General features: G+C 41.5%; 1 protein-coding gene across 8 annotated transcripts in view; it reads right to left on the reverse strand.

Moving 5' to 3' along the window:
* The window catches only part of RALGAPA1 (Ral GTPase activating protein catalytic subunit alpha 1), a 214,207-nt gene that overhangs the window by 175,559 nt on the left and 18,338 nt on the right, over nt 1–20,310 (reverse strand). For all 8 annotated transcript variants that reach the window (XM_004584764.3, XM_058666350.1, XM_036495464.2 and 5 more), the window contains exons 2-5: nt 9,796–9,906; nt 9,008–9,057; nt 4,691–4,748; nt 319–362 (exon numbers count right to left, since the gene is read on the reverse strand). In XM_004584764.3, coding sequence (XP_004584821.2) covers nt 319–362; nt 4,691–4,748; nt 9,008–9,057; nt 9,796–9,906 — 263 coding nt within the window. The remainder of the gene's footprint in view (nt 1–318; nt 363–4,690; nt 4,749–9,007; nt 9,058–9,795; nt 9,907–20,310) is intronic.

Raw genomic sequence — 20,310 nt, forward strand, 5'->3', positions numbered from 1 at the left:
AAGGCCAACATTTAAGTACCTATCCCCTCCTGTTTTATACATCCGTGAGCGGTTCCAATAAGATGAGCAGTAGTCTGTTGAATGACTATTTTCTTGTTCCAAAGACTTTACAGAACAAGGATTTTCGGTAAACAAATGAAAGCACTCACATAATACAATAATTTTTCAATGGCCACGGTCAATGTAAGAGAAATTTTCACATGTAGTGAAAATGTTGCCATATTGCCAATTAATACTGAAGACAATTTGACAATATATAGGAAAAAGTTGATGTATATCTTGCTGTTTCTGAAGTTACAGGAAGTAAATATAGTATACCTTTAAGGAGTTTCCTGTGTGAAGAAGTTTCTTCAAGATCAGTCCTGAAAAGAAGACATGATTAGAAATATTCACTTTTTTTTTTTTTATTTCTAAGTGTCAGAGTTCTCGGTCAGACTTGAAAACACTTTTGAACAAGTCCTTGGCAACCTCTAAATTACTCTTGGTGACCCTGATATCTCTCTGGCCATTCTTGAGACTAGAGAGGCATATAAAAAAGTCACCTTCAAGACATGGTTCAAAATAATTAAACATAATTCACTTTACTGACAAAACATAGGCCCCAAGTGGCATTTAACAGGACAATTTATTGTGCAGCTCTTATTTTATATGAAGAATACAACTGAAATTAATACTTATCCACTAACACAAATAAAATCCACTACAGAAAATCTTCACTTGGGTAACTTATTTATATTTTTATTTACTATCCACCAATCTATTATCTCCTAAGAAATATTTCCAGGGTACTGTACACTGGTTCCTTTTCAAATTCATTATATTTTTCTAACTTATGGAACATTTGGAACACACAGCAAAACACTGAAAATAAAATCCAAACATTCAGAGGTGCCAGTCCGAACAAATCTAAACTGTTCCATGTTGTACAATTTAGAATTTTCCTTTATTTACATTATTTCTAACTGTGCTCTTCCTTTTATTTTGGTATTAATCATTTCAAAAGCATTTTATTTGAGTATTCTATATGTTTGCAAATCTATCTTAAGATACAGAACTGGTTTACATTGTTAAAACTTGACACAGAGGCAGTTATTTGGCCCAGCAGTTGAGACATCACTTGGGAGTCCTACATCACATACTACTTTTTCCTCGCTCCAGTTCTGCGCTAATGTGCATCCTGGAAAGTGACAGGTGATTGGTCAAGGAACTGGGTCTCTGTCCCCAACATGGGAACCCTGGACAGAGTGCCTGGTTTCCAGTGTCAGCCCTGCCCACAGCCCCCACAGGCATCTGGAGAGGGAACATGAGGATGGGCGCTCGCTCTGTCTTTCTGTTTGTCAAATTAAGTACGCCTTACATACATGATGTCACATAAATAATTTACAAACTGCTTTTCATATTTAACTTTAGTGTCTGAAATTTATACTGATTTATTTAACTCTAGCTGATTCATTAAAATGGCTCTATGTTATTCCATAGTATGAATATGTAACAATTTATGTCTCTTCCTTACATTGAACTTTTTCCTTTTTTAAATTTACTCAATTATTTCAAAAAGTTACGGAAAAAGACGGAAACAGAGACCTTCCATCAACTAACTCACTCCCCAGATAGCTGCAAGAACTACAGCTGAACAAGACTGAAGCTAGGAGCCTCGGATTCCATCCAGGTCTCCCACATGGGTGGAAGGGCCCCCGAGTACTGAGGTCTTCATCAGCTGCTTTCTCAGACACACTATCAGGGACCTTGGTTGGAATAAAGCAGCAGGATTGAGCCAATGCTCACATGGGAGAACAGCATCACAGGTATGAAAGGATCTAGTGTGCTACAACTTCAGACACTAATAAAGCTATTTTTAAAAAGCAATTAGAGAGCCAGCACAGTGGTATAGCACATTAACCCTCCCTTAGGAGTGCCAGTGTCTCATATGAGCATTGGTTTGAGTCCCAGCTGCTCCACTTCGAATCCAGCTCTCTGCTTATGGTCTGTAAAAGCAGCAGAGGATAGCACAAGTCCTTGGGTCCCTGTATCCATGTGAATGTTCCAGAAGAAGATCCCGGCTTCACACTGATCCAGTCCTGGCTGTTAGAACCATCTGGGGAGTGAATACTGGATAGATGAACAATCTCTCTGTCTCTCATTCTTTCAAACAATTTTTTAAGGTAAATACAGTAACTATAAAAAGATTTTAAAAACCCACTAGAGTGATTCATTTTCCTTAATACACAGAACAAAGATAAAAAGATCCTAAAGAGTGTTCTCTTTAACAAAAATTACCACATATTCCTTTTCTCAAACTAGTTATTTTAAAAACAGTATCATCTCTTCCAAAAAAATAAAATAAAATCTTTTTTAAAATGGGCCCAGTACAATAGCCTAGTGGCTAAAGTCCTCACCTTGTAAGTCTGGGATCCCATACAGGCGCCGGTTCTAATCCCAGCAGCCCCGCTTCCCATCCAGCTCCCTGCTTGTGGCCTGGAAAAGCAGTTGAGGACGGCCCAAAGCTTTGGGACCCTGCACCCATGTAGGAGACCTGGAAGAACTCTTGGCTCCTGGCTTCAGATGGGCTCAACTCAACTCTGGCTGCTGTGGTCACTTGAGGAGTAAAGCAGCAGACAGAAGATCTTCCTCTCTGTCTTTCCTCCTCTCTGTATATCTGGCTTTCTAATAAAAACAAAATATATATATATTTTAAGATTTATTTATTTTTACTGCAGTCTAGCTCTGACCATTGTAACCACTAAGGGAGTGAATCAGAGAGGATGGAAGACCTCTCTCTGTCTCTCCCTCTTTCTCTCTGTAACTCTTTCAAGTAAATAATTTCCTTAAAAATTATTACGCATGACAATTGGGCAGCCTCAAGTCCTCTGGAAATAAAAGGCCACATTCCTTGGGAAACACAATAAATATCTGAAATTTAGATATCTCAGAATTTCTTCAAAAGATCTTCTATCTGCTGGTTCACTACTCAAGTGGCCACAATGGTCAGGGCTGGGCCAAGCCACAAGCAGGAGCCAGGAGCTTCATCTGGCTCTGACATAGGTGGCAGCAGCCTAAGCTCAAGTGCCATCTTCCGCTGCTTTCTCATGCCATCAGCAGGGAGCTGGATTGGCAGTGGAGCAGCCGTGACCTGACTCAGTAGACATACAGGAGGCCAGTGTCACAGGCAGTGGTACTGCTGGCCACACAATTCCAGTCCCAAGGACAATGTATCGTTATGAAATACAAAACAGAATTTCACTCCTCCGTTCAGCACCTGATTTACGTGCTCATTAGCAATTTATAAACACTCCGGTGTAACACTAATTCAAATATTTTGCCTATTTTAAAAACTGACTTAGTTTCCAACTACATGATGTTCTAAGAATGCTTTGAATATTAAGGGGAACATTGCTTTTTGTCTACCCTTGAATAAAAAAGTAATTCGGGGAGGGGGGGGGCTTGTGTTGTGGCACAGCATGTTTAATCAGCATGCCGCTTCAGAGGGCCAGTCTGAATCCCACCTGCTCTGCTGATCAGATCTGCACTAACACCTCCGAGGGCAGACTCAGACACAAGGATGTGAGCCTCTGCCACCCACGTGGGAGACCCCAAGGAGGCACTGGGCTCCTGCCTCTGACCTGGACCAGCCCCAATCATTACAGCCATTGGGGAATGATCCAGCAGATGGAAAAATCTCTTTCCCTTTGTCTGGCATTCTAAAAAACTTTATTATTCAGGATTTTGTCTTTTACAGCCATCAAATCAGTATCATTCCTATCTGTACAGAATTCCTTTCATTAATAGAACTGCTAACTGTAGTAGCCTATATGGTTTCAAACGCTCAGAGATTTCATTTGCTAAAACTGATTAGAAATGCGAGGAGTAAATAAATATGATTGTCTAAGAGAAACAAAATCACTTTTAGGAATGAGCGTAAGGTCTGTGATAAAGGAGCATGCGAATCACTCTCAATCAACACTGACATCAAGGAACACTGAACCGAAGCCAGGAAGCACTCACCTGCGGACTGAATGTGAACGGGGATAAACAGCTGTGACAATGAGAGCTCACCAGCCCGCAGGATGCTGTGACTGTTGCAGAACTAGACCCCAAGCCAGCTCGCACTGTGGCTTAGTTCCTGATAACACAAAGTCAGTGGCCTCCTATCTACTTGCCCTCCAAACAGTAATCTGCAGCAGGCTTTTGGTTCTTGTTTTGTGTGTGTTTTTCTTCTTTTCAACCTCATTTCATCAGCCAGTAGGCCTCGTTTGGGTTCTTCCAGCAGGAAGCTTAACGGTACCCCCGTCTCTCCAACCCTTTTTTTTTTAAAATGGATTAAACTGCCAGTGCATGCTGCTTGCTATCCAATGAGAAGGCCTTTGCTGCTGTTACTCGCACACACTATTTCACTATTTCTTTTCCGTTTCTGATGCTGGTCTTGATTTTTTTTTCATAGTTTTATAATCATCACTGCTAACAGATTCAGAATAAGAAAGGAAAGAGAGCTAAACAACTTACAATACCATCTTGACCAGAATCACTTCATCTATATTTTTATCATATATTTCCAGAAAATCTGTTCCTAAATTTTTGACTTGTACTAAAGCATAATCTATGCATAAACCTCAACTAACTGCCAATCCATTAAAGAACATTTTAATGCATTATTGCTTATTTCAAATGTCAAATAAATATTTAAATTACTTACCAATACTATGAAACTGCCATCGTTGATGAATTCTTTCTGGAAGAAGTTGTAATATTTTCTAAAAATCAACACGAATAAAACAAGACATGAATGAAAAGTAATGAGTCCATATCTTAAGAAATATGAACAGCTTAAGAAAGCTCGTAAGTCCTTAATAGTTTTGTAAAAGATAGTTTACCAATACAAAATAGCCTGTGAGCTTATCTGATAGTACTGGCACACTGATCAATATTTGAAAATCTGGTAGGTTAGCGGCTAAAGTCCTCACCTTGCATGCACCAGGACCCCATATGGACGCCGGTTCTACTCCAGGCAGCCCTGCTTCCTATTCAGCTCCCTGCTTGTGGCCTGGGAATCAGTTAAGAACAGACCAAAGCCTTGGGATCGTGCATCCACATGGGAGACCCAGAAAGGCTTCTGGCTCCTGGTTTCATACTAGTGCAGCACCAGCCATTGCGGCCACTTGGGGAGTAAATCAACAGACAGAAGATCTTCCTCTCTGTCTTTCCTCCTCTTTGTATACCTGCCTTTGCAATAAAAATAAATAAATCTTTTTTTTTTTAAAGATTTTATTATTATTGGAAAGCCGGATATACAGAGAGGAGGAGAGACAGAGAGGAAGATCTTCCATCCGATGTTTCACTCCCCAAGTGAGCCGCAACAGGCCGGTACGCGCCGATCCGAAGCCGGGAACCTGGAACCTCTTCCAGGTCTCCCACACAGGTGCAGGGTCCCAAGGCTTTGGGCCGTCCTCAACTGCTTTCCCAGGCCACAAGCAGGGAGCTGGATGGGAAGTGGAGCTGCTGGGATTAGAACCGGCGCCCATATGGGATCCCGGGGCTTTCAAGGCAAGGACTTTAGCCACTAGGCCACGCCGCCGGGCCCAAATAAATCTTTTAAAAATATATATTTGAAAATCTGGGACCAGGCGCGATAACCTAGTGGCTAAATCCTTGCCTTTACATGCACTGGGATCCCATTTGAGTGCCGGTTCATATTCCTGCTGCTCCACTTCCCATCCAGCTCCCTGCTTACGGCCTGGGAAAACAGGAGAGGATGGCCCAAGGGATTGGGACCCTGCACCCACATGGGAGACCTGGAGGAAGTTCCTGGCTCCTGGCTTCAGATCAGCACAGCTCTAGCTGTTGCAGCCACTTAAGGAGTGAACCAGTGAACAGAAGATCTTTCTTTCTGTCTCTCCTTCTCCTTGTACATCTATCTGCCTTTCCAATAAAAAATGAAATAAAACTTAAAAATGAAATTTGAAAATCTTGTCCCCAAAGCACCAATTCTGACAAAATTTGGGAGCAGTAAATTAATAAAATTTATCATTTATAATAACAGAATTTAAACATTTCTGATTAGTCCCTCAAAACACTTATTTAATGATCCTAGAATTTCTTCATTTTAAATATCACTCAAAAGTTTTTAAATATCACTTTAAATATCAATTTTAAATATCACTCATCAGTTTTCAATTCCTTCAGATATTGGTGATTTTTTTTTCTGAGAGATTCTATTGTTTTGCTAAAACTAGGACAAACATTTTGATTTCATGAAAATTTCATCAAATATTTCCACATAGTTAAGATCACATAAATCCAAGAGATCCCAGACGTTATTACAGATACACCTGTGAAACCAAACTTCGAAAATTTAGGAGCCCTAGTATGTTAACAGCTACTTTACCACTCAGCTACTCCCCCAGTTCTCATTCACTTGAGGAAAGACAGCTGTGTTTATTACTACATCTGGTCTTATCACAGTTGTTTAGCTATTGACTGAATGCTCAAAGGAGCCAAACATTAAACACACTTCATACAGTTCCATCTCGGTAATTCTTGCAATCATTCCAAACAGAAGTTTACTAATGGCATTCCGTAAACGAGGAATGGATCCACTGGTGTGCTCCCATTAGGAAGCCACAACCTGGGGCCGGTGTTGTAGTGCAGCGAGTTAAGCTGCTGTCTGTGAGGCCAGGATCCCATACAAGTGGACTGATTCAAGGCTTGGCTGGCTCAGCTTCCAATCCAGCCCTCTGGTAACGTGCCTGGGAGGATGACCCACATGTTTTGGCCCCTGTCAGCCATGTTGGAGTCCTAGATGGAGATCTAGGCTCTTGGCTCAGGCCTGGCCCAATCTTCTCCATCGTGGTCTTTTAGAGAATCAGCGAAGAGATTCAAAATTTCTTTTTCTTTCTCTCCCTCCACTCCTCCCTGTCACTCTTACAAATAAATAAATCTTAAAAATAAAAAATGTAAAGCTTAGACATTAGAAAAGTAGAGATTCCGATCTCAACATGCCCACTTTCCAAATCTGTACCTTCGTGCTATTATGACTCAAGAGTAATATGCATGTTTTATACATCTTCCCTTTGATATGATCTTCAGTCTACTCCACAGAGGGAAATGATGAAGAAATGATAACGTTCTTACAGATAAACACAGGTCTCACAGAAGATGCCTAGCCTTCCTCATCTCTCCCTCCACATCCCCCACAGCCAGCCAACAACCATATACTTATATTTAAGTGTGGAAAGAGATGAAATTATAGAGAAATAGAAAAGGCAAGCCTGTAAACTACTCAAGGCATTCCCAACTTACGACTATTACATTATATATCAACTTTATCCCATTATATCTTCCTTATGTGGTTAAAAAACGAACAAGAAATTATCTGCCTTTTATACAAAAATTAATCTTGCCCCATATTAACATTAATCATGTTTTTTTATTTCAGAAAGAGGAAATCACTATGAATTCTTCTTCAGTTTATAAAGACAGAAATGATACATAAATCTAAATATATTGATACAAAGATTACATAATTTTTGTGTTCTACTTAAATTTTTCAAAAGATACAAGCATAACCTCACAATTTTTCCAAGAAAATCTAGTAATCCATTCAAAACAGATTTGAGTTAAATGAATAAAAAACAATTAATACAGACATATCACATTTAACGATATAGGCACTATTTTTAATAGGAGGACACTGAAGAGCTTCTTGGGACAGATCCGTCATTTGTTTCCTGAATGTAACGTAGGCATGGCTGATCACCTGGGTGAAGCACTTTCCAGGAGTCATCACCTGCCTTCTCCATAAATGCCTTCATGCTTTCTCAAAATACCAGTATTTCAATACTGCCTTTATCAACAGGTCATTCAAGCACTCAGGAGGGATGAGTAAATAAAAGCAAATTCTTCAGAAATCCTAATAAAAATGAACTGCAGAATAACCCCAGCAACTAGAGTCAATAAACGTAAAAACAGTATTTTTAATCATTTTTAATTTTTAATGACTAAATTGACAGTTGAGATATCAACTGGATCGATCAAACATTTCTGGACGATGTCAAAATACTTAAAACCTGAAACTAGAAATTATCTTCAATAAGTAGCAGTTAGAATACTCATTCTTTAAAAACTGATTCTCACTCTTTCACAAGGTCTAGTCTAGACTTTCTGAAGGTCTCTAAATGCTCTGTAAATACCAGAATACATCTATGACCATTTATTTAGAAAGAATAGGAACAAGGAGTTATTTGTAAAGGGGGATTTAGGACAGTACTTTAAGTCAAGGCTGGGGATGCCCACACCACACAGCAGCGCATCTGCTTCCAGCTGACATGCATCCTGTTGGGCAGCAGATGGCTCACATCCTTAGGCACCCGACACTATTGGGGGAGACCAGACTGAGTTCTGGGGTTGTCTCCACCTGATCCAGCCCTGGCTGTTGAGGACTTATGGGGAGTTTATCAGAGGATGCAAAATTTATTTGTCTTTCAAATAAAAATGAAAATAAATTTAAAAACTTAGAACAATTAGGAAGATGAGAGGGTATTAACTTTTATAATTTTGCTAAAAATAAAACACAAATTTTAGCATAGAATCAAATTTGGTTCCTAAACCCTCAAGCTACGCTTCCTTCTCTTTTTAGTTTTCCTCATCCCAACCCAAAGTAAAATAACAATGATTAAAACATTTAAAACTATTGCATAGCAGAAAAGTGATTAAAGCGGAATTGATAAATCCTCAGCATACACAGCTGTTATTTATGCTAACTGCCTACAACTTAAACTGCTCATACTTGCAAGCATATTAATATGCTACTTTTATAGAGCCAAATGTATGAAACACAATTCTATCTGTATCTAAATATATGTACAATTCATTTCAAAAAATATAGAATACAGGTTCAAAGATGATTTAGTTGGTTTAAAGGTCAGCAAATTCACTGATCATTATATACTTTAAAATTCATTATATTTCTCTGTATACTCAAAGAACAAAGAAAAACGAGATTCACAGTACTTGCCTCAAAAATGAAAAGTATAGCATCCAATTCTTCCCTTTGAGACTTGTGACCTAAAATATTTCAAACATGTTTCATCACTGTTAATGATCATTTAATAAGCTTGAAATATCTTAAACACTGAAATTTTCTAGCAATCTTTTAAAAATGTTTAAAACCATGTTCTAGTCACTACACAAGAGTTCTTTCCCTTTCCCTTTCCGAGTAAGTACAATCAGGTTTCACACATTTGTGTCTGAAATTAAATCATAATACACTGTGAACTACAAATGAGTTCTACAAATGGAAACATCAGAGTGAGTGCTCAAATCTGACCCACGCCCTTAAGTTAGAAGAAAGCAGGCTGAGAATACAAAACTGATCCCCAAGAAAGGAAACCTTTCGATCCTTGGCACAAAGAAAAAAGAACAGTAATGCTAACCCAACAATTGTCTTTCAAATACATGTCTCCACACTTGAAACAGACATGGATATCAAAAAGTTATTTGACAACGACAGGTACTTCGCACAGTGGTTAAGTAACTATCATTTTTCAGGATATCCTACATCATCAGAGTGTCTGGTTTGAATCCCAGGTCTTCACTTCCACTCCAGCTTCCTGCCCCTAGCACACATGTCAAAGACCTGGACTGCGTCCCAGGTTTCTGACATATGTCTGGCCTAGCCCTTCCCTTTCAAACATGAAAATCAGTAAGTAAAAAACTTTAAAAGGCTGACAAAAATGCATTCATATTAAAATGTAATGTCCCTGAGTCTCTTTAAGTTAAAGATAACAACTGGGAACATCTTACCTTTCTGTTTAAGACTAGCTTCAATGGTCACAAAATTTTCAAAGAACACATAGTATATATGTGAAAAATGTTGGTCAAAAAACTGCTTAAGATCAATAGATTCTGCATTCTCTGTAAAATAACAAAAACAGTTTTTAGATTATTCACGTAAACGTTAACTTCTGTTTAGCAAACATTCATAGTACAAAGTTTCATTCAAGTAAAAGTTAAAAAAAAACTGTTCTTTCAATTCTATTAAATATTTCAAATATGCATTCATGTATCTGTATTTCTTTACAGATTTCAGCTTTGAAAAAACTAGTCAAGATAGTCTTGTTTCTAGAAACAGAACAAAGTCTCAGAGATTATTCAATCAATAGCCATACCAGTAACAGCATTAAAACCTATTTTCCTAACATATTCCCAAAACAGTTTAAAATCAGTGTTTCTAAAAATAAAAATGTATGATGCCTGACACACATTCATTCTGTTACAGCTATGAGACAACAATTTTAAGTAGGTATGTAAGAATTACAAAGCTGTAACACTGACAGTCCTGCTCTAAAGAAATTATCAGTACAGTACAGGGCATGCAAACTAAACATCTGACCACATGTACAGTAAGTAGAACCAAGTTGTAGGTGCTAAGAGACAAGCACATGGTAGATTGGTAACACAAAATAAGCTTCAAGTCTCAAAGGCAAGGAAAAAAGCAAACCTTCAGAGGACATAATATTTGCAAAGACCACTGTGCAGGAAGGACACAGGACCTGAAGCTGAGGGTTGAATGAGAAGGGCATTCTAGGCATAAACAAAGGTGGAATGAGGAAATCATAAGGCACAAGAATTTGCAGAAATCACTGAGAACATTCTAAGAATAACAAAATTTCAAGAAGTTTGAGACACATTATAAAACATCATGAAAGAAAATTAAGCGATTGTTTTAAAGCAAGAAGCCTATGCAAATATATATGTAAATATTAGTGGATGCCCTTAGTAAACATGACTGGTTCTATTGTTAGCTGGCTTGTTTGCCAGAAAAGTTAGAACACCTGCACTTACATGCTTTCTACTATTCCACTTTGTCTACAAAAAGCACATCACTTACACTAATAATAAATGCATAAAGCAACTGAAAACAAATATTTTTTAATCTAAATGTTAGAAAAATAAAGTTAAACATATTACAATGCTCCAAAGCTCAATGGAAGATTTCAAAATAAAGAAAAATACTAATAGTATAGATAGCCCTTTCAACTTCATGTATTTCCCCATGGCCACTTGTAACTATTAAGTGACATCTCACCAACGGTATTTTCCTAGACTATTTCTCTTGCTGAATCTTCCCAAAAGGAAAAGATGAGTGTTTCGCCTCATAATTTCCTAGAATTGTCAATGTTATGGTTTGAATACATATTCTTCCAAACTCAGGCATTTGGTACCCAAAGTCTTATATTAATGGCCCCAGTTTGTTAGAAACTTAAATGTAATCCTGGCGTTTATAGGTGGGATCTTCACAAAGCAATCAGATTGGGTTAGGTTGGAAGGCTACAGCACCGGTGACTGAGCCCCATAAGAGACCACAAAGATGACAGACAGTTATGTATAGTTCTGGTCTCTTGCCATTTCTTGTTCTGTGCCACTATCAAAGGCAGATGTTTGGGAAAGCAACACACTGCTTGAAATGTCTACATCCCACACCTAAATGCCTGGCTTTTAGTGCAGGCTCCGGTCCTGGTCCCAGTCCCAGTCTCCCATGGCAGTCCACACCCTGGGAGGCAGCAGATAATTCCAGTAGTTGGGCTCCTGCCACCACTCAGGAGACACAGACTAGCTGGCCAGCCAGAGCTGTCCTGGGCACTGGAAAAGTGAGCCAGCTAAGAAGAGCTTGCTTGCTTTCTCTCTAAGCTCTCATTTTTGTCTCTTACAAATGTCATTTCAAATTAAACAAATGAAAAATATGTTTAAAAACTCATCCTCACCATGAATGGGGGCCTGCTGAATCTGGGCCAGTGAATCGCTAGCTCCATGATCTAAAACAAGCCCCTCTGCTTTATCTTTTTTTTTAAAGATTTATTTTTATTACAAAGTCAGATATACCGAGAGGAGGAGAGACAGAGAGGAAGATCTTCCGTCCGATGATTCACTCCACAAGTGAGCCGCAACGGGCCAGTGCGCACCGATCCGAAGCCGGGAACCAGGAACCTCTTCCAGGTCTCCCACGCGGGTGCAGTGCCCCAATGCATTGGGCCGTCCTCAACTGCTTTCCCAGACCACAAGCAGGGAGCTGGATGGGAAGTGGAGCTGCTGGGATTAGAACCGGTGCCCATATGGGATCCCGGCGCGTTCAAGGCGAGGACTTTAGCCACTAGGCCACTGTGCCGGGCCCGCACCTCTGCTTTACAAGGCAGCCTGCCTCAGGAAGTTCTGCAGCCATGAAGAAGTCACCACAAAAAATAATAATGTGGAGACAATGGTCATACCAACTTTCCTGTAGCACTTGACCATTGGTGCCCTAATCAACTACGAAAAGATTATCAAAATAAAATAATTTAAAAAAAGAAGTCACCACAACAGTTTGCTTCTCCTTTATGGAAATAACAATTTTTCAAATGCTTTTTTCCTGAACATGTGCAATTCTTCAGAAGAGAAAAGGTGTGTCCCTCAGCACCCCCCAGACCTAGCACAGGGCAGAGTATGCAGTATGTACTGAAATGACTTCATATAAAGTGTTTTAATTTTGCTCATTTTATACCTTGCATGTGTTTACCTTGGGAATGACTACAAAGCACACTAACACTGCTACTGGAACTGTGAGATTAGATCAAGATTCCACACCTGACTGTAACTATCTGTGTACTTTCCACAGAGAAGACAAAATTGTAATCGGGCAACAAAGTAGATGGATCTGTACTTTATTTTAAAAAAAAAATTCCTATAATTCTCACAGCAATATAATATCCCTATTTTACTGAGGAAGTAACGTAGGCATAGCAAGTCTAAGTAGCCTAGCTGCTAAGCAGCAAGAGTGAGGATTTAAGCACCAGGCATCCGCATCCAGGATCCACGCTCTCAACGTGTGACACTCAGCTTCCAGAGGGTTTAGGGAAACATTATTCATTTATCTAAGGCAACATCAAACGACCGCCTCTGTGGTCTGACAGCAAGGAGCAGTGCACCTTCTTTCTCCCCGTACTTCCTCCCCATCCCACCTTACCCACCCCTGCCGTAGGCACAGGACAGAAGATGAAAACATTTGCCTCACCCACTTTCCCCCACCACCAGACCCTCTCCAATCTAACAGGAGGCCCGCATGGACCTGTGACCTCTCACATTTGTAATAAATATTACAATAAAATTAAAAAAATTTTTTAATAAATTGTATGTTAGCATTTTCTTTAGACTATCAAATATGAACATGAGGTAAAAGGAAATGTGTTATATTTTTTCAACAGAGTAACTCAAAGAACTAGGAAATCAGGATAACACACTGCAGTAACTATCTGAATTTCCTGAAATTAATGTTTCAACTAGAACTAAAGTCACAGGAGAAAAAAAAAAGAAAATATAACAAGGCAAAACAAAAACTAAAATACAAAAGCAAACATGAATCAAGGCTTTGTGGCACAGGAGCCAAGCTATTCTGGTCATTTCCTTCCCACATGGCAAAGTAGCAAGGCCTGGAAACAACACACCTAGTGAAGTGAATTCGAAAAATAAATACTGGATCAAAAAAGCTAATTTGTTTTTCACTCTTTATTCACAATTAGCTTGTTAGCAAATATAAAATCTTAAAATATTTTGGATTACCAATTCAGAGATTTCATATGGTTAAGGAAGAAACATAGATAATGGATAAAATGCAAGGAGACTCGTTTAAAAACAATTCTCTGAGCTCCCACTGTGATGTAACACCTTAGGCCACTACCTGCATTGCCAACAACTCCTTTGCGCTGCTCCATTTCCAATCCAACTCCCTCCTAATGAGCCTGGGAAGGCTGTGGAAAATGGCCCTAGTACTTAGACCCCTGCACCCATGGGTGACACCCACACGAAGCTGCCGGCTACTGACTTAGGCCTGGTCTAGCTCAGCTCTTGTGGTCATTTGGGAAGTGAACCAGTGGATAGACGAAGACCTCTTCCCCTCTCTCCCTGTAACTGTCTTTGATAAATAAAATCAATCATTTTTTTTAAATCTCTTTCTCCAAATCAACAAAGAAAATTGCAAAGCAAAAGCAAGAAAGTCCAGAAAGTGGGCCCAGCGGCGTGGCCTAGCGGCTAAAGTCCTCGCCTTGAACGCCCTGGGATCCCATATGGGCGCCGGTTCTAATCCCGGCAGCTCCACTTCCCATCCAGCTCCCTGCTTGTGGCCTGGGAGAGCAGTCGAGGACGGCCCAAGGCTTTGGGACACTGCACCCACGTGGGAAACTTGGAAGAGGTTCTAGGTTCCAGGTTCCTGGCTTCGGATCGGCGCGCACCAGCCCGTTGCGGCTCACTTGGGGAGTGAGTCATCGGACGGAAGATCTTCCTCTCTGTCTCTCCTCTGTGTATATCTGACTGTGGTAAAATGAATAAATCTTTTAAAAAAAAAAAAAAAAAAAAAAAAGAAAGTCCAGAAAGTAATTTCTTTTTTTTTTTTTTAAGATTTTATTATTATTGGAAAGCCGGATATACAGAGAGGAGGAGAGACAGAGAGGAAGATCTTCCATCCGATGTTTCACTCCACAAGTGAGCTGCAACGGGCCGGTACGCGCCGATCCGAAGCCGGGAACCAGGAACCTCTTCCGGGTCTCCCACGCGGGTGCAAAGCTTTGGGCCGTCCTCTCCTGCTTTCCCAGGCCACAAGCAGGGAGCTGGATGGGAAGTGGAGCTGCCGGGATTAGAACCGGCGCCCATATGGGATCCCGGGGCTTTCAAGGCGAGGACTTTAGCCGCTAGGCCACGCCGCCGGGCCCAATCTATTAATTTCAACACTATGTCCCATCCTTTGTAAAAAGTTCCCTCTAATCCATCCTGTTCCTCTGGGGATGCCTTTGAGACTTCTGGTCAACAAGTCCAAATTTTGTCATATGAACTAGTATTATATCCTACAAATAATGCATGTGCATTAAGAGCAGCAAGTGTGCCTAACTTCACTCATAACCTTTAATGAGGCTGAACTGATGGTGCTTTAGTGTTTTATTTTGTTTTTTAAAAGATTTATTTATTTTTATTGGAAAGTCAGATTTACAGAGAGAAGGAGAGAGACGTGGAATCTTGATCTAATTTCTTCTGTCCTCTAGTTCACTCCCCAAGTGGCCGCAATGTCTGGAGCTGAGTAGATCTGATGCCAGGAGCCTGGAGCTTCTTCCAGGTCTTCTACCTGGGTGCAGGGTCCCAAGGCTTTGGGCCGTCCTATCCTGCTTTTCCAGGCCACAAGCAGGGAGCTGGATGGGAAGTGAAACAGCCAGGACACGAACCAGCGCCCTTACGGGATCCTGGCACACGCAAAGCAAGGACTTTAGCCACTAAGCTACCATGCCAGGTCCAATAAAAAGTTTTAAGTATTCTAAAATTCTCCCTGTTCTCTTAAATATTTCTGCTGCGGGCCAGTGCTGTGGTATAGCAGATAAACCATCACAGCCTGCAGTGCTAGTATCCCAAATGAGGTCTCTCTCCGTCTCGCTCTCTCTGTTTCTCTCTACCTCTCTATAAATCTAATTTTTTCAAATGAGTAACTCAATCTTGAGGAAAAATATTTGGGCCTGGCATGATGCCTCAATGGCTAAATCCTCACATTGCAAGTCCCGGAATTCTATATGGATACCAGATCGTGTCCCACTTGCTCCACTTCCCATCCAGCTCCCTGCCTATCGTCTGGGAAAGCAGAGGAGGATGGTCCAAAGTCCTGGGATCCTGCACCCGCATGGGAGACCTGGAAGCGCCTGGCTCCTGGCTCCTATCCATCTCAGCTCCAAGCCTTTGTTAGCCATTTGGGGAATAAACCAGTGAAGAGAAGATTTTTCTCTCTGCGCCTCTCCTCCTCTCTGTAAATCTGATCTGCCTTTCCAATAAAAACATTAATCTTTTTAAAGATATTTTATGTAAAATATCTGCAAGCTAACTTTCCTTTTCAGAAACAGATTTTTTTTAATTTATTTTATTTGAAAGAAAGATCTTCCATATGCTGGTTCACTCCCTAAATGGCTGCCACGGGCGTTTTCCAGCTTTCCCACATGAGTGCAGGGCCCAAGGACTTGAGTCAGCCTTCCCTCCTTCCCTGTCAAGGACATCAGCAGGGAGCTCAATCAAAAGTAGAGTAACCAGAATAGGAATGAGTACCCACATGGGATGCTGGCACAACATACAGAGAATTAGCTCTCCATGCCAGTACATGGTGAAGGAGGGGCTCCTTTAAAAAACTATTTTAAACTATCATTTCTTTAAAGGAACCAAGGAAACATTTTATTACAGTTTCAGTCTGAAGTTTCTGAGATCTAAACAATGACTCAGGTCAGGCTGTGGGACATAGCGGGTTGGGACCTCCTGTCACACTTGTGTCCTGTATGAGCACTGGTTCAGTCTAGGCTGCTCTGCTCCTGATCCAGCTTCCTGCCAAAGCACCTGAAGCACAGCAGAAGATGGCCAAATCCTGATCCAACTCCCTGGTAACAGTTTAGGAAAGGCAAGTGTTTCGACTCCTACCCTCTACTCACTCACCTCTCCTTCCCCTGCCCCTCATATGAGACACCTGAATGAAGCTTCTGGTTCTGGCTTGGCCCTGCCATGGCCACTGCACATATCTGGGGTATGAACAGGCAGATGAAGAATGCGGGGGGGGGGGGGGGGGAGTCCTTCTCTAACTCTTTCAAATGGATTTAAAAAAATTTCACCAGAAAAAAAAGACAAAAACTTACCACCAGCTACTGGTAATTGTTCAGGTTGCCCTGTACCTAGACAAGTGTTAAACTGCTCAGAGAAAAGCAGCCAACAGCTGGCTGCCATTCTGGACCTAGTTAATGCCAACTCCATGTTAACTATACTAGTGTGCCAGCATCATTGTCGTCTTCTTTTTTTTTTTTTAAGAGCTGTGGGGAAGGTAACAGGGGACTGGGGACAGACTGGAATGGGGGCCACTAAAGGCTTGTTTGACATATATAAAATGATTTCTTGGGGGTTCCTTCCACTGATGAAACCACTGCTCCCACAGGTAATTCAGAAAGCTGAGATGGGGCCAATCAGAAGAAATCTGGAGGGTCTCACTGAGTCAAGCCAAAACAATTGCCCATGTGCAAGAGAGCCAGGTTTGGGGTGGACCGGGCCAGGCTAACTCACAGTACCCATTGGTGCTCATGAAAGCTATGTTTGGGTGCAGGTCTGGAAGGAGTTTTTCAGGGGCGCTCCAACTAGGCTACAGCACCAGCCAGCACATATGAGAACCGAGGCTGGGAGTGAGCATAGTAGGGGTTCCAAAGGGTCACCCCCAACTAAGCCACAGCATCTGCCCATGCACAGAAGAACTAGGGCTGGGACTGGGTTGGGTCAGGCGAGGCCACAGCACCTGCCAGCATGTGCAAAAACTGGGGCTGAGTCAGGCCAGGAAGGGATTCTTCAGGATCACAACGAGGCTGCAACACCAACCAGGGCACATGAAAGCTAGGTCAGCTAGTTGGCTGTGCTGGGTGAGGCTGAGCTAGGCTGCAGCACCCGCCAGTTCATGTGAAAGCCAGGGCTGGGGGCGTGACTGACCAGGCAGCTGCACCCACTGGCACACAGGAAAGTAAGTGTGAGGATCTCCCAAGTGAGGTTCTTTAAGAGGCTGCCCAACTAGACCACTGCATTTAATCCCTGATCTCAGGGAAAATCATCTAGCTATGTTGTCCAACAGCAGAGCAAAACTTGCAGGACTGGGTCACCTCAGTGGCTGGCCCTCAGGCAAGAATGGAGAGCATATTCAGGTGACCTCGAAATTCAAGACAGCCAGTTCATTTAAGGCAAAGAAGACTGAATATCTTTTCAAAAAATGGAAAGGACAGGTTTTTTTTTGTTTGTTTTTTTTTTTTTAAAGATTTATTTTATTTTTATTTCAAAGTCAGATATACTGAGAGGAGGAGAGATAGAGAGGAAGTGGAGCTGCCAGGATTAGAACCAGCGGCCATATGGGATCAAGGCGAGGACCTTAGCCACTAGGCCACGCTGCCGAGCCCGGAAAGGACAGTTTGAATGACACTTCAGGCCAAGCTCGACAACAAGCACCCAGGTCGGTGAGCACATTGAAAACAAGGACAGCCAACAGGCCTTAGGAAGAGTTGTTCACCTTTGGTGTGCAGGCCCCGGTCTCCCAAGGATTAACTCCACAGCTTAGCTTGTTTCTCAGAGGGTAACAGGATGAGCAAGTTTGGCCTGATACATCTAGCCACTGGCTTAACCGCAAGTTCCTGCTTCCTATTTGTCAAATTATCTGCCAAGGGATTGGATGAACACTGGGAGGAACTCAAGGGATTTAGGGTGGCCACTTGAGGACTGGATAGACACTGGGAGGAACTCAAGGGATTTAGGGTGGCCACTTGAGGACTGGATAGACACTGGGAGGAACTCAAGGGATTTAGGATGGCCACTAGAGGATTGGATAAACACTGGGAGGAGCTAGGCAGAGTATAAAAGAAAGCCTGGAGTTTCAATAAAAATCAATCGATCAATCATTTCTTCGCAATCGGCACTCTGTGTACTGCGTGTTGTCTTGTGTTGTCTCACTGCGTTGTCTTTTTTGTAACCCTAGTCCCTCCGCTCGGCTCGGGGTACGTGGCGACGAGGGCATTGCCAGCATTGGTGTAACAAAGGTCAACAACCAAGACCATCCAGGTAATACCATCAGGGAGAAAACTCAATCACGGATGTCACCCCTCTCCCCATCACCCACTCCATCCCAACAGGAGGCCCACAATAGGTCTGCAATCCTCTCCCTTTTGTAATATTAAAATAAAATTTAAAAAATTTTAAAACATGCCCAGATTTACTTCGTAGCTTATTTTTAAAAAATTAATCAAGCAGCAATGAATACAATCAGGTAGGTCTTAAGTATAAAATACTCTAAATTTTATTATATGCTACTTCTTAGGACAATGATATGACTACGGTAACAAGAGTTTAGGACTGAACTGGAACACTGAATGCTGAAGAAAAAAAAATCAAGACTATAATGCTAGTAAAACAATGTCCTATTAAAAAATCATCATGCTCAAATCAAGAGGATGAGTGGTAAACACTTCTTTCTCCTTTTTTTTTTTTTCCATCCCTATCACAAGCTCCTCTTTCTTTAGACCAACCACTAAGCAATGGTGCTTGGCAGAAGTACGTCCTCCCTCCTTCATCCAATATAACTTTATGTCTATATTAATACCTCAAGCCTACTGCCATCAGTCCATGCTGTTCATTGAGATGCAGGCAACCACCTATCCAATTAGATTTTTCACAAGTATTTCAACCTGAATTTTCTATAGAAATGAACCCAGTTGGGCTCGGCACGATAGTGTAGTGGCTAAAATCCTCGCCTTGAACACCCCGGGATCCCATATGGGTGCCAGTTCTAATCCCAGCAACTGCACCACTTCCCATTCAGCTCCCTGCTTGTGGCCTGGGAAAGCAGTCGAGGACAGCCCAATGCATTGGGACCCTGCACCCGCGTGAGAGACCCGGAAGAGGTTCCAGGTTCCTGGCACCGGCCCGTTGCGGCTCACTTGGGGAGTGAATCATCGGACGGAAGATCTTCCTGTCTCTCCTCCTCTGTGTATATCTGGCTGTAATAAAATGAATAAATCTTTAAAAAAAAAAAAAAGAAAAAGAAAAGGACATCTGAATGTTGATAGTGCAACAACAGATAATAGCAGTTAACATTAGTGCGTTGGTATAATACTGACCTCAGAATATCTCTATAAAAGCAACTAAACAAAGACACAGTCAACGCTAACTTTCTCACAAATATGGAAATTAACTAAAAGCTTGTAACAATCAGGGACATTTGCTTAAGAAAAATGGATCAACCTCAGAAAGAGGTCAGCTTTATAGCATTTTAACTAAACCTATTTCCATTTTCCTCTGCCTAGGTCTATAGTAGCCGCAAAAAGCAACAGCGAGAGAGGGGATTGCTATACAGCAGACTAAGCTACCAACTGTGACATCACAACCCACAGAGAGCAGCTGGCTCAGGCCAGGTACTACTTCCTTCCATCCAGCTCCCTGTGACATACGTTAGAGGCAGTACATAAAGGCCCATACCCCTAGATTCAGCTAGGCCTGGCCCTAACTGCTGTGGCCATCTGGGGAATGCACCAGCACATGGAAGATCTTTCTCCCGCCCCTTCTCCCTCTGCCCAGCTCCCCATCAAGTCACCTTTAAGTAAATGAATACAGGTAAAAAAAAAAAAATCTCACAAACCTATCTGCTAACGCAGAAACAAGCTCCAGTGCCCTATTCTGAGGACTGCTACTGACTTACCTAACTGCATCCAGGAAGACCTGCACTTGCAAAGATCATCTAGTACAACAGCCTTTACCCCA

This window comes from Ochotona princeps, chromosome 6 (assembly GCF_030435755.1).
Source record: "Ochotona princeps isolate mOchPri1 chromosome 6, mOchPri1.hap1, whole genome shotgun sequence".
NCBI lineage: Eukaryota > Metazoa > Chordata > Mammalia > Lagomorpha > Ochotonidae > Ochotona > Ochotona princeps.